General features: G+C 46.9%; 1 protein-coding gene across 1 annotated transcript in view; it reads left to right on the forward strand.

Annotated features, from left to right (window-relative positions):
- Window positions 1-22,253, forward strand: part of LOC309375840 (uncharacterized protein) — a 69,769-nt gene that overhangs the window by 44,508 nt on the left and 3,008 nt on the right. The window contains exons 25-37 of the mRNA XM_081921758.1: window positions 97-224; window positions 1,883-2,065; window positions 2,192-2,515; window positions 9,019-9,096; window positions 10,003-10,098; window positions 10,916-11,061; window positions 12,225-12,349; window positions 14,325-14,477; window positions 15,875-16,000; window positions 18,106-18,293; window positions 19,371-19,481; window positions 20,047-20,148; window positions 21,440-21,515. Of these exons, the coding sequence (XP_081777884.1) occupies window positions 97-224; window positions 1,883-2,065; window positions 2,192-2,515; window positions 9,019-9,096; window positions 10,003-10,098; window positions 10,916-11,061; window positions 12,225-12,349; window positions 14,325-14,477; window positions 15,875-16,000; window positions 18,106-18,293; window positions 19,371-19,481; window positions 20,047-20,148; window positions 21,440-21,515 (1,836 nt within the window). The remainder of the gene's footprint in view (window positions 1-96; window positions 225-1,882; window positions 2,066-2,191; window positions 2,516-9,018; window positions 9,097-10,002; window positions 10,099-10,915; window positions 11,062-12,224; window positions 12,350-14,324; window positions 14,478-15,874; window positions 16,001-18,105; window positions 18,294-19,370; window positions 19,482-20,046; window positions 20,149-21,439; window positions 21,516-22,253) is intronic.

Here is a 22,253-nt window from a genome sequence, read left to right on the forward strand (position 1 = left end):
GTGAGAACTCTTAACTGCACCAGTTCCTTTTGAATCGCTATGGATGAATGAGCAAGTCCATGAAAAACAGCCTTGAATCCTTTCTTCCCCGTCCAGGTCCCATACCCAACGTGATCATACTGGAGCTGTTCCTCCAGCCATCCCGCTCCATAGCCTTCATGCTCGGGGGCTTTGTGCACTGGTTCCTGCACTTCATTATGGGGATGATATTCATTCAGATAGAGGTGAGTTGTTTGGATGAGAAGAGGGGGTGGTCTGAACTGGTTCGGGAGCACAGGAAGCCGCCTTCCACTGAGTCAGACCATTGGTCCATCTAACTCACCCAGGTGAGGAGCTTTTGGCCTTCCAGGTGTTGCTGAAGCTCTTCCCTTGTAGGCTCGTCAAACCAGAGTCTGTACATCTTCCAAAAACTACAAATGATGTCGAATTTTTTTAATGAAACTACCTGGAGGTGGACATAACATTTCTTACCTATATATTGCATTTATATCCCACCTATCCTCCCAGAAGCTCCAGGCGGCTTGCCTGGGTCTCCCCTGCACCTTTCCATTTCATCCTCACAAAAACCCTGCAAGATACTTAGGCTGAGGGTTCATGACTGGCCTAAAGTCGCCCAGTGAGCCCCATGGAGCAGTGGAGATTTGAATCCTGGTCTCTCCCAGCTCCCGGTTCGACACTATAACCACTCCACCTCACTGGCTGTGTACTAGAGGTGGAGAATACTGGAATAAGTCCTACTCCAGGGAGAGCTGCTGAAATTAATGGACTTTAGTAGTTAGCCATGTCCATTCACCTCAATGGCTCTACTTCGAGTAGGACTATCTGTATATGTGTTGTTGCTGGCATCTCGAGAGACAATGGAGTGGGGGGTGAAGTCAAACCGCTGCATTAGTAGCACCAAAGTGACCTATCTGGGGTGTAAGCCTGGGTAGAGTGTTTGGAGCTCCTGAGCTGCCAAGACGTCAAGACACTTGACATCATCAGCCTCAATGATGTAGTCCAAAGGAAAGCAAAGTACGGTAATATGCCGGGCACCAACATGGCTGCAGGAGTTGCCAGAAGGAGGCGTACAAAGCACCATCCAACTGTCTTAGGGACTCCATTTTGGATTTGTGTAGGGTTTTCTCCTTAGCCTTTTCTTCTCCTGAAGATATCCCACAAGGCTGCAGAGGTTTAGGACAGGGGTCAGCAACCTTTTTCAGCGGTGGGCCTGTCCACCGTCCCTCAGACCATGTGGTGGGCCGGACTATATTTTTTGTGGGGAGGGGGAGATGAATGAATTCCTGTGCCCAACAAATAACCCAGAGGTGCATTTTAAATAAAAGCACACATTCTACTCATGTAAAAACGTGCTGATTCCTGGTCCATCCGTGGGCCGGATTGAGAAGGCGATTGGGCTGGATCTGGCCCCCGGGCCTTAGGTTGCCTACCCCTGGTTTAGGATAACAGTTTTTCTTCTCCTAGATGGGTTGCCTTCCCAGGTTGGCGAGTCCTATCTGCTCCGCACTGGAAGTTGGGTTCAGGGGGCTTTCCAAGGTCTTGGAACATGATTACCACAGCAATTCAGTTTCCGAGGCCGGGTGTGTGTGTGCATGACGTCATGACGTCACGTTACGACCTGACATCATGACTTCACGCACGCTGGGTACCCATAATCAGGGGCCCAAGTTGGCTCCCCTGATTATCATCAACATCATCATCATCATCATCACATAAACATAAGATTATAAGAAGACCTCTGTTGGATCAGTCCAATGGCCCATCTAGTCTAGCATCCTCATCTCACAGTGGCCAACCAGATGCCTGTTATATATTGTGGTTATGCCCAACTCCCTTCCCACCCCCACCCCTCTCATTTTCTTATTTCAATGTTCCTTTCTAGACACGGATTGGTTCCTACACCTTCCTCCTCTTCTGGCCTCTCTGCGTGTTCAGCTTCGTTTACATCTTCAAGGTTATCCCAGAAACCAACGGCAAGACCTTTCTGGAAAACAAGAAGTACATGTCGTCAATGGCCAAGAAGGTGAAGGTCCAGGTCCAGTTCCAAATCCGGCGGACGTCACAGGTATTTTTAATCTTTTGTTGGAAGCCGCTCAGAGTGGTTGAGGAAACCCAGCCAGATGGATGAGGTATAAATAATAAATTATTATTATTATTATTATTATTATTATTATTATTATTATTACTACAGGACAAGGACAGAAGGCGGTCAACACGCCACAGCGTCAGCGCCAGAAGGGACAGCATCAGACCCGATAGCGGCAGACAGGATAGCATCAAACCCAATAGCGGCAGACGGGATAGTGGCAGACGGGAAAGTGGCGGCAGACGGGAAAGTGGCGGCAGACGGGAAAGTGGTGGCAGACGGGAAAGTGGCGGCAGACGGGAAAGCAGCGCCAAACGGGATAGCGGCCCCAAACGGGATAGCGGCCCCAAACGGGATAGCAGCCCCAAACGGCACAGCATGAAACGGAACGAAAGCCTTAAAAAAAAACAAAGACCGTCCGTCGTTTCTTAATGCTACCTGCCCTTCGCTGGTATACAAATGACGGTTGCTTCTCTTCCTATCCAAAGCCTACTCTTTTTCTGTTCAGACTTTTCTACTCTCCTACCATGAATTACTGCTATTATTATATTACCAAATGCACACCTAATTGTAGAGTCAATTATATATCTATATATAAAATCACATTAGAAACAGGTAACAAAGAAAAGACAATCATTCGCAAACACCAGAGTGCAATACTTTATACAGCAGTCCCTCACTTTACTGGTTCCAAGGCTTTCATGTTCACATGAAAATCAAATCAAAGCAAATCCTTGGAGCTGCGCCACTCCTCCAGCAAGGAGAGAGCTTAAAAGGTCATTTTGTACTGGGTCAACTCAGGGTTACCTGGCACAAAAAGAGCTTTTAAGCTCTCTGACTTCCTTGCGGGGTAAGGCCCTCTCAGTACGCTGGCTCTGGAAGGCTAGGGAGACCACGCGGGGAAATGACATTGCTCTGCAAGATCTCATGAGAACATGCCAGAGCTTTCCAGAGTTGGTGTGCCCAGTGGGTCTTGACCAGCAAGCTTAAAAGCACTTTTCACACCGGGTGGCCCCGAACAGACCTGGCACAAACAGAGCTTTTAAACTCTTCACCCTACTTGAGACTTGACTAGTGCAATTTCAACCTCCCAGGATTGAATTCACATGCAAAATGAGCAGTTACTCTTTCCCATATCCATTCTCCTACAGTTCTATTGTTCTATCTCATTCAAGGATTAAAAGGTATTAAAGAACAATTATAAGGAGGTATACACGCCAAGTATTACTCATTGCCTTTTTGTTCTAAGTCAGTGTCAGGTTCCCATCCCGAAACACGACGTCTTTTACTTGAGAGTAAAGGGGAGATCTTTATATAGGATAACAGCAGTATTGACTCAGCAGCCAAGCACTGGGTCCGGAAGTCAGGATTCTGAGGTAGTCAAGATCCCAAGGTGAGTGGGCATGGCAAGAGGTTCATAACCGCACAGACACTACAAAGATGTCCCTACAGTTGATGTGCTCTTCCCGCCAAGCTCTTAAAGACAAGGGAGAGTGAGCTCATGCACAAGACTCTCTGGCCGAATGCTCTGGGTGGGTGAGTCTGATCCCACCTACAAAGGTGTCCCCAGGCTCTTGAAGATTAGACAATCATTATTATTACCTTTGGGACCCTGGTGGCGCTGTGGGTTAAACCACAGAGCCTAGGATTTGCCGATCAGAAGGTCGGCAGTTTGAATCCCCGTGACGGGGCGAGATCCCGTTGCTCAGTCCCTGCTCCTGCCAACCTAGCAGTTCGAAAGCACGTCAAAGTGCAAGTAGATAAATAGGTACCGCTCCGGCGGGAAGGTAAACTGCGTTTCCGTGCGCTGCTCTGGTTCGCCAGAAACGGCTTAGTCATGCTGGCCACATGACCCGGAAGCTGTCTGCGGACAAACGACGGCTCCCTTGGCCTATAGAGCGAGATGAGCACACAACCCCAGAGTCAGTCACGATTGGACCTAATGGTCAGGGGTTCCTTTACCCTTTACCTATTATAGCCCACTTTTCCTCCAATGAGCCCAAGGTGGTGTACACAATTCTACCTCTCTTCACAACAACCCCATGAGGTAGGTCAGGCTGAGAGATGGTGACTGACCCAAGGTCAGCTAGCAAGCTTCATGGTCAGTTGGGGGTTTGAACCCACGTCTCCCAAGTTCTAGTCCAGCACTCTAACCATTACATCACCTTGGCTCTCTGGTCATCAGTCTCCAACTCTGCCTCCACCCCTACGTGTTCAGCCCCTTCCCCTTGCTGGTCAAGAGGGGCAGGGGAGAGAGGAAGCAGTTCTGCCCCTCCCCTTGTACCTGACACAGGGACCTTCCTCTGCCATCCCTAGCTGCCAATCTTACAGCCCGCCACCTGCTCCTCCTTTTTCCTCCCATCTTGGGCTGCCAAACCAGGCCAGATTCCAGGGCCTGCCAAGGATATTTTGACACCTGAGGCAAACCACAAAATGGTGGGGGGGCACCTTCCAAAGGGCAAAAGGGGTGAGGGAAGATCTAATATCAGGAACAAGGAAGAAATAAAGATCTGTATCAAAAACAAGGGTGGGAAGAGACGAGCAGTGCCTCCTATTTGCCAAGATGCCTCTGTAATAGTAGTAGTAGTAATAGTAATAACAACAACAACAACAACAATAATAATAATTATTTATTTATACCCTACCCTTCAGTTCAAAAACCGGGCTCAGGGCGGCTAACAACAAATTTAAAACACTTAATTGTAAAAGCAGCATAAAATACAGCATAAAAAACATGAATAACAATAAAATTCAAAATTCAGAAATCAATTTAGGGGAAATAAGCATTAGATAATCCCCAGGGCTAGATGGCTGAATTGGTCCTACTTGGGCCAGTGAGGAGGCCAGGGGAGAATTAGCTGTGGGGTCTCAGAGCGGGTAATCTTCTTAAAAGGGGGGGGGGGAGAGAAGGGAAATAAAAGATCAGGCTGAATTCAAATTAAAGGCCAGGCGGAATAGCTCTGTCTTACAGGCCCAATGGAAGGAGTTAAATCCTGAAGGGCCCTAGTCTCATGGGACAGAGCATTCCACCAGGTCGGAGCCATCACTGAAAAGGCCCTGGCCCTGGTGGAGGATAGTCTGACTTCCTTAGGGCCCGGGACCTCTAAACTATGGTTATTCATGGACCTTAGGTCCTCTGTGGGGCATACCAGGAGAGGTGGTCCCGTAAATAGAGGTGGCATTGGGGGGCTGCTGGCTTCCAAGGAGCATGCTGGGGCTGTTGCTCTCACCATGGCAGTGGCAGCAGCCAATGTATTCATTGGAGGCCGAATCTGCTGTCCCTATGAATGCTGCCTCCTAAGGTGGTTGCCTCAACTTGCCTCATGGTTGCGCCGGCCTTACCAAATCCTTACAGGACTGAGGGGCACACAACAGTAAGCTTTGTCATTTAAATAATTTCCCAGTTCCCACCCACCCAATCTACTGTAGCTGGAAGATTTTAATTTTTCCAGAATTGGGCCATGCATCATCATTATCTTGCCTCAATCAGCAGACTACTGAGCATTTCTGTATTAGGGGCTCTTAGCTTCTTGTTTGCAATGTTTTGAGATGTCCTGTGACTGCATCCGGGAGAACTGCCTACAAAAAATGTGTCTGTCAGGGGAAATTTGCCCCAAACCCCTGATGAATCTTTGTGAGGGCTTTAAAAATCAGAAACCGATTTAATCCCCACAACAACCCTGTGAGGTAGATTAGGCTGGTCCAAGGTCAAGAGCGGGGGATCCAAACCCTGGTCACCTATGTCCTACTCCAACTTCCCAACCACTATGCCATGCTGGCTCTTTCGATGGGTCTACTCTGAGTAGGGCTAGCGACAACCCAATAATAACGATCTTGCATGTGGTTGAGTTAAGGCCGCCTGGCATGCTCACTGCTCAGCTGCTCAGCCACGATGGGATCCTGGTATACCTAATCCAATCACCTGGCCTTCCAACTGCCAACAGCTCCCCCAAATGGAATCTTTCAGCATCCTTCCTCTGATTGGCTCTTGCAATCCTGCCTGCCCTTTGATGTCTTTCTTTCAAGAGAAAACAGGGCGGGGCTGATTTCACCCCTCTACTTCCAAGAACAGAAAGCTGCGGTAAGTTTGTGTGCCTTGCATAGCTGTCAACCTTCCCTTTTTTGGCGGGAAATTCCTTTATTCCAGCGCCGTTTCCCGCTGCTATCTCGGATTGTTAGATATCCCGTAGACTGTCCCCGGGACAGGTGAGGCTGCTGATCCCTTATTTTCAAGGCTGCTGATCCCTTATTTTCAAATTTGAAAGTTGACAGCTATGGTGCCTTGAGGGGGTGGGTTGGCTCCCTACAGACAGACTTCACCGCTACCCACTTCTGGGACTGTTGACCCAATGGATTACCTTGGAGGACAACTGCTTCGGTTTTCCCTCCATCGTTTCTGACTTGGTTTAAATCTGGGAGTAGGAAACTTGTCCCTCCCCCCCCCCCCAGGTGTGGTTGGACCACAACTCCCACCCCTGCTTCCTGTTGGCCATGGTGGCTGGGCCTGATGGGAGTTGAAGTCCAAGAACAGATGGAGCCCACAGGCTCCCTATCCCTGCCTTAATCAGTTGTATTAAAAAGCCAGAACAGGCACTCATGCAGAGACTGAGCAGGAAGCCTCCTTGTCTGGGTGGTGCTCCCAGCTCCCAGAAGTCTGCCTCTCTGTGTTCGTGATTTCTTTAAACATTCAGGAGACAAGTCACAGGCCTCTAGCTTTTTAGACTTTTTTTGTTTCCCACCCTGGGACTGAAAATATTCAGTGAAAAGTGGGCTATAAACACCGCTATTAAGTAAGTACGTAAGTAAATGCATTTTGCAGGAGGGTTTCCAGCACACAGGAGAAATTTAGGTTTGTGCAATTGAAGTGGATTAAAAGGCAATATCACCCCAGTGCAATAAACACATTTTTGAAAAGAAAAAAGGAACAGACTTTTTGCAGCTTGGAAAATGATGTGGAAATGCCTAGAAAAGTGTAGAAGGAAGGAATGCCTGACAAGCAAATCAGGCTGAGTGCTGAGCTCACCATCATATAATCACCCTGCGAACAATGTGGTATAGTGGTTAGAGTGTCAGACTAAGGCCCAGATGGCCAGGATTCAAATGCCTACTCGGCTATGAAGCTCACTAGGTGACCTTGGGCTGGTCACTGTCCTCTCAGCCTAACCTGCCTCCCAGGGCTGTCATGAGGAGGTGGAGAAACATATACCGTATTTTTCGCTCTATAAGACGCACCAGACCACAAGGCGCACCTAGTTTTTGGAGGAGGAAAACAAGAGGAAAAAAATTCTGAATCTCAGAAGCCAGAACAGCAAGAGGGATCGCTGTGCAGTGAAAGCAGCAATCTTTCTTGCTGTTCTGGCTTCTGGGATAGCTGCACAGCCTGCATTCGCTCCATAAGACGCACACACGTTTCCCCCTACTTTTTAGGAGGGAAAAAGTGAGTCTTATAGAGCAAAAAATACGGTATGTCACTTTGAGCTTCTTGGAGATAAAGGTGGGATGTAGACTGGATAACTTATTTAAAAAATAATAAGTGAGGAGGGTAGTGAAATTAAGTTTAAAAAGTTTGAAGAATTGCCATGTTAATAAACTGGTTGCAATATTATCAACTAAATGAATTGTTTAAAACAGATAAAAAATTAGGTTTTGGGGACCAATCATTCCAATTGGAGAAAGACCTGCTAGATAGTAATATTAAGGTAATTTCAGAAACGTATAAGATAAGCGAACAAAAGATGAGCAAGTGAAATCTTCTATGATACACTGGGCAGTGGATAGAAAAAAGGAATAAATCTGAATCAAATATTTGCTGGAAGTGCAAAGAAAAAGAAGGTACCTTTTTCCATATGTGGTTGACTTGTAAGAAGGAAAAGTCTACTGGGAAATGATATACAATGAGCTGAAAAAAATGTTTAAGGTAACTTTCTCTTTTAGAGATTAGAGATACCTAAACAATATAAAAACTTGTTTATATATGTGACCACAGCTGCTCGTATGATATTTGTCCAAAGATGGAAAGAAGACAATGTCCCAACCAAAGAAGAATGGAAACAAAAAATTATTGGAATATGTAGAAATGGCAAAACTCACCGGAAGAATAAGAAATCAATACAACGAAGTATTTGATTTAGTGTGGAAATTGTTCATTGAATATTTTATAAACTATTGCAAACAGATACAATCATTAGCAGGTTTAACGTAAAGATGTGCAGTGTGATAAATCTAATTTCCAATATATGGGTAAACTAATAATTAGGCTTAAACAGGGAGTTGCTATAAAGATACTATAAATATAAGAAACCGCAGAAAGGGAGGAGGGAGGCAGAAATGGAGTTTTGCAATTTGATGTAAAACAATATATTTTTTGTTTGATGGGAAATGGAAAATGATACACACACACACACACACACAAATATATATAGGAGAAAAGTGGTATATAAATGCAATAAAAAAAATCGATAAATCAAAGTGAACTCTCAGCAAAGACTGGTGATTGGCATACATTTAAAGGGGACTGTAGCTTGAAAAGGGTTTGGGGAACTGTAGGTCAGAAAGGGGCAAACTATAGTTCCCATTATCCTTTGGCGGAAGCCATAGGGTTTAAATGCGTGGTGTGTACATAGCCATAATCAAACCCCTGCAAAAACAAATCAGGAGGGATGCCCAGTAAACAGGCTGTCAGGAGGAGCTGTCCATGGACCATTTAGTCAAGCATAGGCAAACTCCGGCCCTCCAGATGTCTTGGAACTACAATTCCCATCATCCCTAGCTAACAGGACCAGTGGTCAGGGATGATGGGAATTGTAGTCTCAAAAACATCTGGAGGGCCGGAGTTTGCCTATGCCAGGTTTAGCTATTCTTATGTTCTTAAAGAAGTTGCAAGAGATAATAACCGCCTGACAAAATGTCCCTCTTCTTTCCCCCACAGCTGAGACTCAATTATGAAAACTACCGGAAGAAGCATTGATAGCAAGGCAGTGCCGGAACCAAAGCCCGTAGTCCGCAAATGGGTGAGTTTGGACATGGCCAACTCCCTGCAATGCAGGAATATCCAGCTGTCCCACATGGGGATTGAACTTGCAGCCTTGGCATTATCCCCACCATGCTCTAACCGTCCAATTTGACCTAAGAGGCCATTTTTAAAATTCAACCCTCCCACATCAAACAAGTGACATCACACAACCAGACTACTGGGGAGCGTTCTGCTGTTGCACTCAGGTCCTGCTACGTCCTTTTCTAAACGATGCTGCCGGCTCCCAGAAGCCTTTGGTGCAGCAATAGGGGGAACTGTGGGCCTTCTAGATACTACTGAACCGCAGCTCCCACTAGCCCTGACTTGCTGGCTTGGGGCTGATGGGAAATGGAGTCCAGCAATACCTGGAGGGCCACAGGTTATATCACCTTGCACCATAAACACTCCTCCTGTGAGCAGAACTCTGCCCACACTGTCTTAAGATCCAAGCCATTTGTCTTTCATTAACTATGTCCTATGCATTGATGGGGACACGGGTGGTGCTGTGGGTTAAACCACAGAGCCTAGGGCTTGCCGATCAGAAGGTTGGCAGTTCGAATCCCCGTGACGGGGTGAGCTCCCGTTGCTCGGTCCCTGCTCCTGCCAACCTAGCAGTTCGAAAGCATGTCAAAGTGCAAGTAGATAAATAGGTACCACTCCGGCGGGAAGCTAAACAGCATTTCCGTGCACTGCTCTTGTTCGCCAGAAGCAGCTTAGTCATGCTGGTCACATGACCCGGAAGCTGTACGCCGGCTCCCTCGGCCAATAAAACGAGCTGAGCGTCGCAACCCCAGAGTCGGTCACAACTGGACCTAATGGTCAGGGGTCCCTTTACCTTTACCTTATGCATTGATGAACGCTTTGCCTGACAGCTGCTCTTATCTGCTGCTTTGATTTCCTGTAGGAGGTGACATATTCGCTTCTCCGAACAGTGCTGGTCACCAGCTTGGGATCTATCCAATATGGTTACATCCTCTGGGTAGTCTATTCCCCAGTGCTGGTAAGAGGACCCTGCGGCATAGGCGGTTTCTTACGACAGGGGCTTCTGACTAAGCTTCTGGGAGTTAGCAAATCATGGAATAGTAGAGTAGGAAGAGACCCCCAGTGGTCATCTAGTTGAACCCCTTGTGATCCAGGAATCACAGCTAAAGTCATCAGAGATATTTTCAGGTTGCATCTAGGGGTGGATAGAAATTTTAAATAGTTTGTGTTTTAAGGGCACAACTACCTAGAATACACTTTCCAAAACAAGTTGCCAACTGGAACACCCTTCAAAATTCACACTTCTCATAATTTTGTGGTGCAGTGTTTCAGCTAGTGTATACAAAAAATAAAATGTGTATATTATTAGTGCAGATAAATGCATATATATTAGTTAAAATGAGATAGGCTTCCCACCAAGTTTTACTCAGCATAGTGCCATAGGGGTCTCCTAACAACTCTCAGCATCCTTAACAAATGAAATCATTTGGTGACGATGGAGCCTTGGTCTCTTGCAGCAAAAACTCGAAAGTGTCTAGTGAGACTTTAAAACAGGTGTGGAGGATCTTTCTTCAGCCCAAGGCTCACATTCCCTTCTGAGCAACCATTGGGCTTTCTCAAAAGAAAACGTTTTTAGCAGTCGCCGAAAAGAATACAGTGAAGGCGCCTGCTTGATATCAAGAGGCAGGGACTTCCAAAGTGCAAATGCTACCACTCTAATAGAGAGAAGTTCTACATATGAGTATTATGTGGCACCTGCAAGGGTGCCAGTTCCTTCTGATTAGGATGTGTTGTGGATACACTAACCCTGCCCATGATATGATTTCCTCTCTTAGCTCATGGAAGACATGGGTAATACTGCGAAGAATCCAGGAGAGCAGCAGTATCTGCTCTTCATGCTAGGCCTTGCCATCAGTTTGTTCCCTATTGGAGGCCTTACTGGAGCACTCATCGCAGGAGTCATGGTGGATGAATATGGAAGGTATATTTAGATGACTTGGTGATTAGTGAACTTCCAGTCCTAACTTTGGACGTGGGGCAGGTGGGCAGGGGAGTGGGGCTTCTGCTGAGCCCTGTCTCCCCAGCCGAGGCTCGATTTAACTTCTGGCTGAGGAGGTTCACCCTGTAAAAAGGCATCCCACATTTTAACAAAAGATTTTCAGCCAGCTGAAGTAATGCCATCATTTGGGTGGCATTCGACAAAGCTTTTACTCAGAGCAGACCCATTCAAATGAATGAGCCAGACTGAGTGAGCACCCCCCCCCCCTGATTTCAGTGGGTCATCTCTGAGCAAAACTCAGCCAATGACTGCCCTTAGATTTTAAGCGGAAATGCAAGGAATCTTACAAAAGACGTACTGTATTGCCATTGAGATGGCTGGTGTGGCTCAGACACCGCATCAAAGAAAAGGAAGGAAGTACCAGCCTCTGCTTAATGGTTTCCCTCATTCTGTGGACTTTCTCCATGCTAATAGGGCTGCGTACATACCATGTATTCGAAGCACAAGGCTTTCCCCACAGAAACCCGAAGACTGCAGTGTACCTTTCACAGAGCTACACTTCCTGGCACCCTTAACAAGCTACCATTCCCAGGATTATTTGGATTACAGGAACTACTGTTTAGAAAGTGCCCAAGTTTTTATTTTGATTTTCCTATTCCCTCCATATCCCTTTTCCTTCCGTGACTTTTGTTGTTGTTGTGAGAGGGGTCTTTTTAGATTGTAAGCCTGCAGATAGGGACTGGCCGCCTTGCTTTGGTTTTACTAAGCCTCCCTGGGATCCCTTTTGGTATAAAATTAAGCTAAACATATGATCAGAATTAAATAAGTCTTGAAAATAAGTAGCCGGGTTGCCAGGTTATACGGCTTTATGATCCCACTAATTCCCCTCTCCTCTCTGGTCCTGCACCCACCATGTCCTTGGATGATTCTTCTGGGATGAACAAGTTACGTAGGTGTATCTTTGACTGAGCCGGGATTAGAGATTTAACGTCAGCAAAGCCAGAAATCAGCCCGCTGAGACGCATGACCTCCCAAACTGCTCCTCCTGGCAGATCTTGCTTCCCCCAAAGGATGCGGGGAACTCTTCCAATCATTCCACATGTTCATTGGCCCAGTCATTCCCTTCCTTTCCCCACTCTTTCCAGGAAAGGTGCCTTGCTGATCAATTGCTTCTGCTCCATGGTGTCCTCTATGTTTATGGTTTGCGCCACTGTGGTGCAAGCCTTCCTGTTCACAATGGTTTCACGCTTCATCGTTGGAATAACCATAGGTGAGTTGGGCTACTTCCTGGATTTAGTAAGGGTAATAATAATAATAATAATAATAATAATAATAATAATTTATTTGTACCCCGCCCATCTGGCTGGGTTTCTCCAGCCACTCTGGGCGGCTTCCAACAAAGATGAAAGATACACTAAAATGTCACATATTATAAACTTCCCTGAACAGGACTGCCTTCAGATGTCTTCTGAATGTCAGGTAGATGTTTATCGCTTTGACATCTGATGGGAGGGCGTTCCACAGGGCGGGCGCCACTACCGAGAAGGCCCTCTGCCTGGTTCCCTGTAACTTGGCCTCTCGCAGTGAGGGAACCGCCAGAAGGCCCTCGAAGCAGGACCTCAGTGTCCGGGCAGAACGATGGGGGAGGAGACGCTCCTTCAGATATACTGGACCGAGGCCGTTTAGGGCTTTAAAGGTCAGCACCAACACTTTGAATTGTGCTCGGAAACGTACTGGGAGCCAATGTAGGTCTTTCAAGACCGGTGTTATATGGTCTCGGCGGCCGCTCCCAGTAACCAGTCTAGCTGCCACATTCTGGATTAGTTGTAGTTTCCGGGTCACCTTCAAAGGTAGCCCCACGTAGAGCGCATTGCAGTAGTCCAAGCGGGAGATAACCAGAGCATGTACCACTCTGGCGAGACAGTCTGCAGGCAGATAGGGTCTCAGCCCACGTACCAGATGGAGCTGGTAAACAGCTGCCCTGGATACAGATTTGACCTGTGCCTTCATGGACAGCTGTGAGTCCAAAATGACTCCCAGGCTGCGCACCTGGTCCTTCAGGGGCACAGTTACCCCATTCAGGACCAGGGAATCCTCCACACCTGCCCGCCTCCTGTCCCCCCAAAACAGTACTTCTGTCTTGTCAGGATTCAACCTCAATCTGTTAGCTGCCATCCATCCTCCAACCGCTTCCAGACACTCACACAGGACCTTCACCCCCTTCACTGGTTCTGATTTAAAAGAAAGGTAGAGCTGGGTATCATCTGCATACTGATGAACACCCAGCCCAAACCTCCTGATGATCTCTCCCAGTGGCTGCATGTAAATGTTGAAAAGCATGGGGGAGAGGACAGAGAAAAATCTGAGTTGGGAAGGAACCGGTGGTTGCAATTCAAAGACGTCCTGTGCACATATCAAAAGAAGAACCTCCCCCCCCCCCACCACCTCAACAACAACAACAACAACAATAATAATAATAATAATTTATTATTTATTATTTATACCCCGCCCATCTGGCTGAGTTTCCCCAGCCACTTTGGGCGGCTCCCAATCAAGTGTTAAAAACAATACAGCGTTAAATATTTAAAAATTCCCTGAACAGGGCTGCCTTCAGATGTCTTTTAAAGATAGGATAGCTGCTTATTTCCTTCACATCTGAAGGGAGGGTGTTCCACAGGGTGGGCGCCACTACCGAGAAGGCCCTCTGTCTGGTTCCCTGTAACTTCACTTCTCGCAATGAGGGAACCGCCAGAAGGCCCTCGGCGCTGGATCTCAGTGTCCGGGCTGAACAATGAGAGTGGAGACACTCCTTCAGGTATACACTGCTTTGGGGAGCCTCCAGCCCATGGGCCAAACCTGGCCCACCAGCAGGGATGTAGCTAACAATAATGATAGCAATTATAAATATTTTTTTTAAAGACCGTTTAGAAAGAGTAACAGCACACACATCGGCCAGATTTGGATCCAAGACAGATGCCAGCTGCTGAAATAGCAGGTGCCAAAAAGGCAATAGAGAAGGTGCCTGCCTGATACGCAGTGGGAGGGAGTTCCAGAGGTTACGTGCCGCCAAACTAAAGGCATGATTCTGGCCATCATGTGGAATGGACCTCCTGGTAGGATGGCATCTGCAGGATGCCCTCTCTTGCAGAACACAATGACTGGTTGGGTAAGTGGGAGATGTTTGTATGCTTCTATGGCTGTCACATGCCTACTGTGAATAATGCCTTGATTTATCCCCTAACCAGGCATCTTCTCCATCGTGGTCCCATTGTACCTCATAGAGATCTCCCCACTGAACATGAGGGGAGCCATTGGCATGCTGCCTCACTTCTTTCTAGCTGTAGGTGTCCTCCTGGCTCAGATACTCTCTTTTCCTGAAATGCTGGGGAACGAAGAAGGTAAATCAGAGAAGAGCACCTCTTAGCCCAAAGGTCATGGTAGAATTGTAGAGATGGAAGGTATTGCCAGGGGTCATTTAGTCCAACATGCTGCAATGCTGGAAAGAGTCTCCAACAAATGACTCAGCTCCCAATGAAGAAGAGCTCGCCACCTTCTGAGGGAGACAGTTCCACGACCCCTCCAGTTCCATGTGGTGCTCACAAGCACCCGTGAACCCCCACCAGTACCACCTATGGTGCCCACAAAAAGTCTTACATGTGCCCACTTGGATCCCAGGATTGGACAGCCAGCGACCCACCAGTTCTGAACAGAGGAGAAGTACAGTGGTAGCTTGGTTCTCAAACTTAATCTATTCCGGAAGTGCGTTCCAAAACCAAAGCGTTCCAAAACCAAGGTGAGCTTTCCCATAGAAAGTAATGCAAAACGAATTGATCCATTCCAGACTTTTAAAAACAACCCCTAAAACATCAATTTAACATGGATTTTACTATCTAACGAGACCATTGATCCATAAAATGAAAGTAATAAACAATGTACTGCAGGCACACAATCAATCAGTAGCTGAACTGGGTTCCACACATTTACAAAAACAAAAAAAGAGCCGCAAAAACGCAAAATAAATAGCAAAAACAAACAGACCTCAGCGTACCACTCAAAATGGAAGTGTGGCACTCAAATCAGCGTAACACTCAAAACAGAGCACGTTTGGCTTCTGAAAAAAGTTCGCAAACTGGAACACTTACTTCTGGGTTTGCAGTGTTTGGGTTTTAGGTTGTTTGAGTACCAAGGCATTTGAGAACCAAGGTACCACTGTACAGAAACCTTCTCTCTATGAGCAAGCATAGCGATAGCTGATATAGTGCCCACCCCTGCCTGTTGATGTGGGGCACACCCATGGTTATGTCTCTTTTCTTTTTTTTCTTTTAAATGTGGCCACCATAATGCCATGCCCCCACAACAGCCATTTCCCCACATCCCCACGGCAGCCATTTTGTATTATACCCCCATGGCAGCCATTTTGTGTCATGCCACACTTTCCCTCATGACAGCCAATGGCTAGCACCAATGGCACTTCCCCAAAGGTGCCCACTGACCCAGGAAGGCCATTGATTCCCTCCCTTAGCGTTGGGCAATTCTGATGTGCCATCTGAGTTGATACCTTTCAAGAGCCAGGGTGGCATGGTAGTTAGAGTGTCGGGCTAGGACCTTGGAGGCCAGGGTTCAAATCCCAGCTCAGACCTTGGGCCATTCCCAGTCTCTCAGCCTAACCTCCCTCACAGGGTTGTTGTGAGGATAAGATGGGGAGGAAGAGAAGCACGTACACCACCTTGAACTCCTTGGAGGAAAGCTGGGGTGTGAATGTAATAAATAAAATTAATTGCTCCTTCTTGCGCAGATTGGCCAATACTGACAAGTGTCCCTGGAATACTGGCATTATTTCAGACCATTGTCGTTCCTTCCTTCACCGAAAGCCCCAGGTATCTACTGATTCAGAAAAATGATGAAGAAAAGGCCATGCTAGGTAACCACATACATGAACCACTTACATATTGGAGGGTGAGGGATAATAACATTGAAAGTCTTATTAGTGTTTACCTGAGAAGACAATCTGAGAATACAACTGATAGCGCCTAGTGCTTTTTCTGGATGAAACATGGCGTTGTATGTTTGGTGGGGTGAGTCTGGATGGCCTCTTAGGCAACACTCCAAATCTGTCATTCTTGGTTCTCAGAGAGAGAGAACAGCTGAAATCATTATACTGAATCATACCATTGGTCCATCTAGCTCAGTATTGCTTACACGGACTGGCAGCAGCTCTCTGGGGTTTCAGGCAGGGATCTCACCTAACCCTTCCCGGCGAGCCTTTTCAGTGGTGGCTCCCCTCTTATGGAGGGCTCCAGTTTCCTCTTTGGAGGTGACCTCAGTTGTGTTTGAGGGATGTAATCCATTGGTGCAGTCAAATGCAACATTCCTTGTTTTCCTAGAGTGGGCACAGGCAGGGGACATCCAGTGTAACTTCCTGTTCCACTGCTCTGGAGCATCCTCCCCCTGCATGTGATCTGGGAGATGGGCGTGGCTCCAGATGACTCCATAAAAGAGCCGAGTCATGCAGCTATTTTCTCAGTCTTAATTACTTGCTGCACTTGCTCTCTTGCTTGCTGCTCTCTTGCTGCCCTGCTGCTCTCCTGCAGCCATTTTGTTCTCTTATTAATGTACCGTATTTTTCTGTTTATAAGACGCCCCATGTATAAGACGCCCCCCTATTTTGGGGGACTCTGATTTAAGAAAATGGGAAAGATCTATCCGTGTATAAGATGCCCCCAAATTTTGGACATTATTTTTTAGGGAAGAAACCTGTCTTATACACAGAAAAATACAGTAATTTTTGCTGTCTACTGTCACTCAGCCAGCTCTGAACAACAACAAGCAACATGTTGGCTAATAACATACTGACAATATTTTTTATAACACTATAAACAGAAGACATATAATATGTGCATGGAGTCACAAACTAATAAGAATCGGATAAATGTTCCATAACCAGGAGTGGTAGGATTGGTAAGTCACTGTCAAGGATGACTGAAATAGAGGCAGAATGCCTTTCCACAGTCAATATCCTATCCAAAATATAGTTGGAAGTGAGTTGGAGCACGGTGGTGCTACGGGCACAACACTACAAACGTGAGGTGATGGGTGCTCCAAATGTCACAATAGGGTGCTCCAAGCACAGCACCAGACAGAACAGTTCTTCCAGGATAATGAACTGTTTCAATGATGGATCTTCACCAGCAAATTAATAATCCCCAAAGGTACATCAAATGGCCGTGGATCAGCTATCACTCAAAAGTAAGCTCTCAACCAGCAGCACATGAGTTCAGTCTTCATATGAGATGAACTCGCAGTTTGTTGTGTAACCACTAAGTAAAGCCTGCCTTTCTGGGATCAAATTGTGAACTGAAATGTGAGTAAACTTTTTGTTACTTTACTCAGAAAGACTCTTGTGTCTTTATTCTTTTAAGCGGGAATAAACTAAGAGATTCAAATGAATCTACAAACTAGCTTCCAGCTATATTGAGGGGAATTTGCTCTGCTACATCACTTCACTAGCCGGAGTGAAGGAAGGATAATACTTATTCAATATATCCTTCCCTACTATCTTTAACATTCCCACAGTGTTTTCCGTGAACTCCATTGAATGTAGCAGAACACCCATCAATCGATTGATCGATTGACAGGTAATAGAACTAGAACACCATTCTCTTGAAACGGAGGCAGCTTATGTTTGCAGTGCTCCCAAACGCTTAGCTTTGGCGCATGCAGAACAGCTCCTCCTTGGTGTCTTTCTCCAGAGTGACCCTAGGAGCCAGGCCTCAGTGGCCGACTCACCTGTCTTCACTCAGATTGGCTCCAAGCATCACAACGGGTGAGGTGGAACATCTTCTCAGTGGCCAAAAAAGCTGGCTGGGTGTCTCTGGGATGCTGGAGACCGGGAACCCGCTGCAGAATTTGTAACTGGTCTTCCCCCCCCCCCACTACACCTCTTGTGTTTGGTACTGCAAGAAACTCTCCCCACCAGCCTCTGTCCCCCGCTATTCAAAGGCTTTTTCCATTGCTGCTTCTTTCCAGCCTTGCAGAAGCTGAGACAAAATGAGGACGTGCAGGAGGAGATAGAAGAGCTGCAGCAGGAGAAGATGGCTGAGAAGACGGAGAAGAGCATGAACTCACTTAAGCTGCTGTGCTTCCCAAGCCTGCGGTGGCAAGTCCTCTCAGTCATTATCTTGATGTGTGGCCAACAGCTCTCTGGAGTCAACGCAGTAAGGAAGGCAATATCCACAAGCGGTTAGAACAAGGGAGGGGAAGTGGGACCTTTGGCCGTCCAGGTGTGGCTGGACTACAACTCCCATCAACCCCAGCAAGGACGGCCAATGGCTGCGGGTGTTGAGAGTTGGCGTTCCAGGGCACTTCCAATGAAGCTGAGCTTTGGAAGATTCAGGGCGGAGAGAAACAAGGACTTCTTCATAGATAAACTATGGAACTATGGCCCCACACAGGAGGCCGCGATGGCCACCACCTCGGGTGGCTTTAAAAGAGGATTGGGCAAATTCATGGCACAGGCAGCGCCGCATTTAGGGTCACAAACAGTATAGGCGGAGCTTGTTTTGCATCCAAGCTCTGTCAGCCTTTTGGGGGCCCAGTGGCCATGTTTGGAATGTTGAGGGAGTGCCGTGGGCACCAGTCACAAAATGGCTGCTGGGCGGGGAGGAGACATGAAACAAAATGGCTGCCACATCCAAAAGAACAGAAAAGGGGGCATCACCCCCCAGATGGTGTGCGGATGCTGTTACAACTGCTGCCCCACCAACAGAGGCGGGGAGGAAGGCACCTACATCAGCAACTCTCTCCGAGACAGAAGCTCTTTGATGCTTGTGCTTGGCTTGCCGGTTTCCTGTAGGCATCTGGGTGGCCACTGTGGGAACAGGGGTATTTTTATGAGCACAAAAAGCAAACAATCTCAATCAGACTGTAGATTTTTGAGAGTATATTTACCAAGAGCGTTCACAGGCACCACAAGGGGTACTGGTAGGTACACCCGCCCCTTGTGGGCACGACCGCAGTGACCTTTGATTCCCATATAGTCAGAGATTCAGAGGGTTGCCTGCCTATGTATGTTGGCAACTGCAAACAGTTCTTGTCTGTGCAGAAGAAATGTGAAGAGCTGGATTTAAGGCTGGAAAAGAAACAAAAATGGACCAATTTTCCAATCCCTAGTTTGGAGTTGGAGAGAAAAGATCTTATGCTTCATTTTGTAGACAGTGCCTCCAAACCCTGAGTCAGCCACGGGACCATCGCCCAGTAAGCTAAAAGTCTCAGTTGTTTTGGTCTCATTTCAGGTATACTTTTATACAGAGAGAATCTACCTGTCTACAGGAACTGACCTAAATAATGTCCCATACATCCGTGTAACGTCAAGCGTTGCCATCATCATTGCAGTCTTTGTCGGGGTAAGCCTGCCTTACTTTCACCTTTTTTTTCTGCCCCTTAAAGTCTCAAAGCTCAGTCTGCTCCAAAGGATGTTCCTGTGCTGCAAACTTTAGCAGCAGTTTTGTGCCAGCACTTAGGAATACAGGAAGGCACCTTATTCCAAGTCAGACCCTTGGTGCATCTAACTCTGTATTGTCCACACTGACCGGCAGCAGCTCTCCAGGCTTTCAGCCTTTCCTGGCCCTACCTGGCCTGAGCCTTGGAGGGAGGGGCTCACAGCATTGACACTCCAACAGATCTTGCCCGGGGAGATCACCAAGGCTAGTATAGAGCAGTATGTTCTTCTGTATGTCCAGCTTCCAGCATCAGCCAAAGTTCATACATACTCTCACTACACAGCCCCACTTGGCTCCCTGTTCTCTATCAAGGTGAGGTGGTAAAAGACCCACCCGTCTGTTTCTGAGCCCTCTCTCTCACCCCCATTTTAAACTTACTAAGAACCCTGCAAGGTTGGTTAAGCTGAGACTGAGTGCTGCGTCCTTCCTTTTTCACATGCTTTCTTTCCAATGCTGTTACATTCTCTAGATATTTTACATTGACTCAATGGGGCGAAAGTTCCTGCTGCTCCTTGGTTTCGGCATGTGCACCATCCTCTGCATCGTATTAACCATGAACCTTGAACTTCAGGTTGGTTGGTTTTTTCTGAACTCTTCAAGCACCGATGTCCTTGAAAGCCAAGCGTTACTCCGTCGATTGCTCCTTGGTTATGCGCACGCTAGCATCTGAAAGAGCATCACTCCTTTTGATGGCTCTTTCTCTGTGTACGTATTAACATTTTGAAATACAGCGACGTCGCTTCTCTTCTGCTGCGTTTCAAGTTGTGTTTTCACATTGCTGTGCACACCAGAGAGGAGGCACCTGGTGCATATTGCATGTTGGGTTTCCCCACCTCTGCAATCCACCTGCCCCCAGACAGATGAAGCTGTCAACTGCATATTTCTTTCACAAAATTTATATACCACTTGTTCATTAAATAAAAAAAGCCCTCAGAGTTTCACAATAGGAATAAAACAATTAAATTATTTAAACAGTTTATAACCACTACAGTCATACCTTGAATCCCGGACACCCTGGAACTCGAACGTTTTGGCTCCTGAATGCCGCAAACCCGGAAGTGAGTGTTCCGGTTTGCAAACATTCTTTTGGAACCTGAATGTCTGACGGGGCTTCCACAGCTTCTGATTAGCTGCAGGAGATTCCTGCAGCCAATCAGAAGCTGCAATTTGGTTTTTGACTTCCAAGGTACAACTGTATCTTTAAACCTTTATTTAAAAAAATAAAACATGTGCTGGCATTCTACATGTCACCTAAACAGTTGAGCTAAGTCTGGGACCTTTTGCAGACCAAGAACTGCATGTCAGTGGTGGGTGGAGCTGGAAGCAAAAGTAGGCTGAGCAATGAACTCACATCATTTGCCTTTGTAGAGTAGTCTGGTTTCTGCACACACCTTCCCAAACCCCTTCTCTCACCTCCTTCCAGGCATGCAAGAGGCATGATCAGACTTCAAAGAGCACATTTCCAGCTGGGCAAAAACACACTGAAGGAGGGTGTGTGGAGCAAGGCTGATATGGCCTTGGAATAGGTCACAGCTCTCTATAAATGAGTGTGAGTGATCGAGGCCTCGCATTAACATCACTCCTATTTACACACAGGGATATGGCAGGGTGAAGCATGTTCGCAGGCCAAGTCAACCTGGCCAGGTTTGGGGGGGTGTCATGCGTGTGACATCATGCACATGTGGTGGGCGCAACTCATTTTGGGCGCAACTCAGTGCCGCTGTCCTCTGGAGTCTTCCCAGTCGGAAGTGATCTCTCCTGAGTAAACAGCGTCTGACTTACCAGTAGTATCAGCGATTACATCAAAAGCACTTTGCCCAAACCTAGCAAGCTTGACATGCTCCAACAACTCTCTCCAACAGGGAGATGCCTTGTGGATGTCTTACATCAATGCGTTTCTCATCAATATTTTCCTCATGGGACATGCCGTCGGACCTAGTAAGTGCTCAGGTGATACGCAGAGTTCCTTGGAGGAGGCGCAGGATGTGAAGAGCAAAAGGTTTCAAGGATCGAGTGGGTCAGGCATCTAAAGCCTTTATTTATCCTCAGCCCCTTCCACCACAGTGTGTCAGGAGCCAGAGTCAGGTATAGATCAGCAATAAAAAAAACACAGTGCCAGCAAAAACTCTTACAAAATAGCGCAGCCCTAATGATCCCAGCAACTCTTCCCTTTCCAGTGAGGTTAGGCCGACTCTCTCCTTCTCCTTCCACTGGCTGGTGAAGACTGTTTTATTCTGGCAGGCCTTTGGGAACTGAGTGTTTTGTTGTTGTTTTTAAGGAAAGGGCCTTGGTGTTTTGAGTGTTTTTATTATCTGCATTTTAACAAATTTTGGGCTTGCTTTTCCCCCCATTGTTTTAATCCTGTTACAGTTTAATGCAGAAGTAAGCAAACTTTTTCAGCAGGGGGCCGATCCACTGTCCCTCAGACCTAGTGGGGGGCCGGACTATATTTTGAAAAATATGTATGAACTAATTCCTATACCCCACAAATAACCCAGAGATGCATTTTAAATAAAAGCACACATTCTACTCATGTAAAAACATGCTGATTCCCGGACCGTCCGCGGGCCAGATTTAGAAGACGATTGGGCCAGATCCAGCCCCCGAGCCTTAGTTTGCCTACCCATGGTTTAACGTAATGGGATTAAATATGAGATTACAGTTTCGTAAAATCCC

The sequence above is a fragment of the Podarcis melisellensis genome (genome assembly GCF_964234715.1).
Source record: "Podarcis melisellensis genome assembly, chromosome: 8".
Classification (NCBI taxonomy): Eukaryota; Metazoa; Chordata; class Lepidosauria; order Squamata; family Lacertidae; genus Podarcis; species Podarcis melisellensis.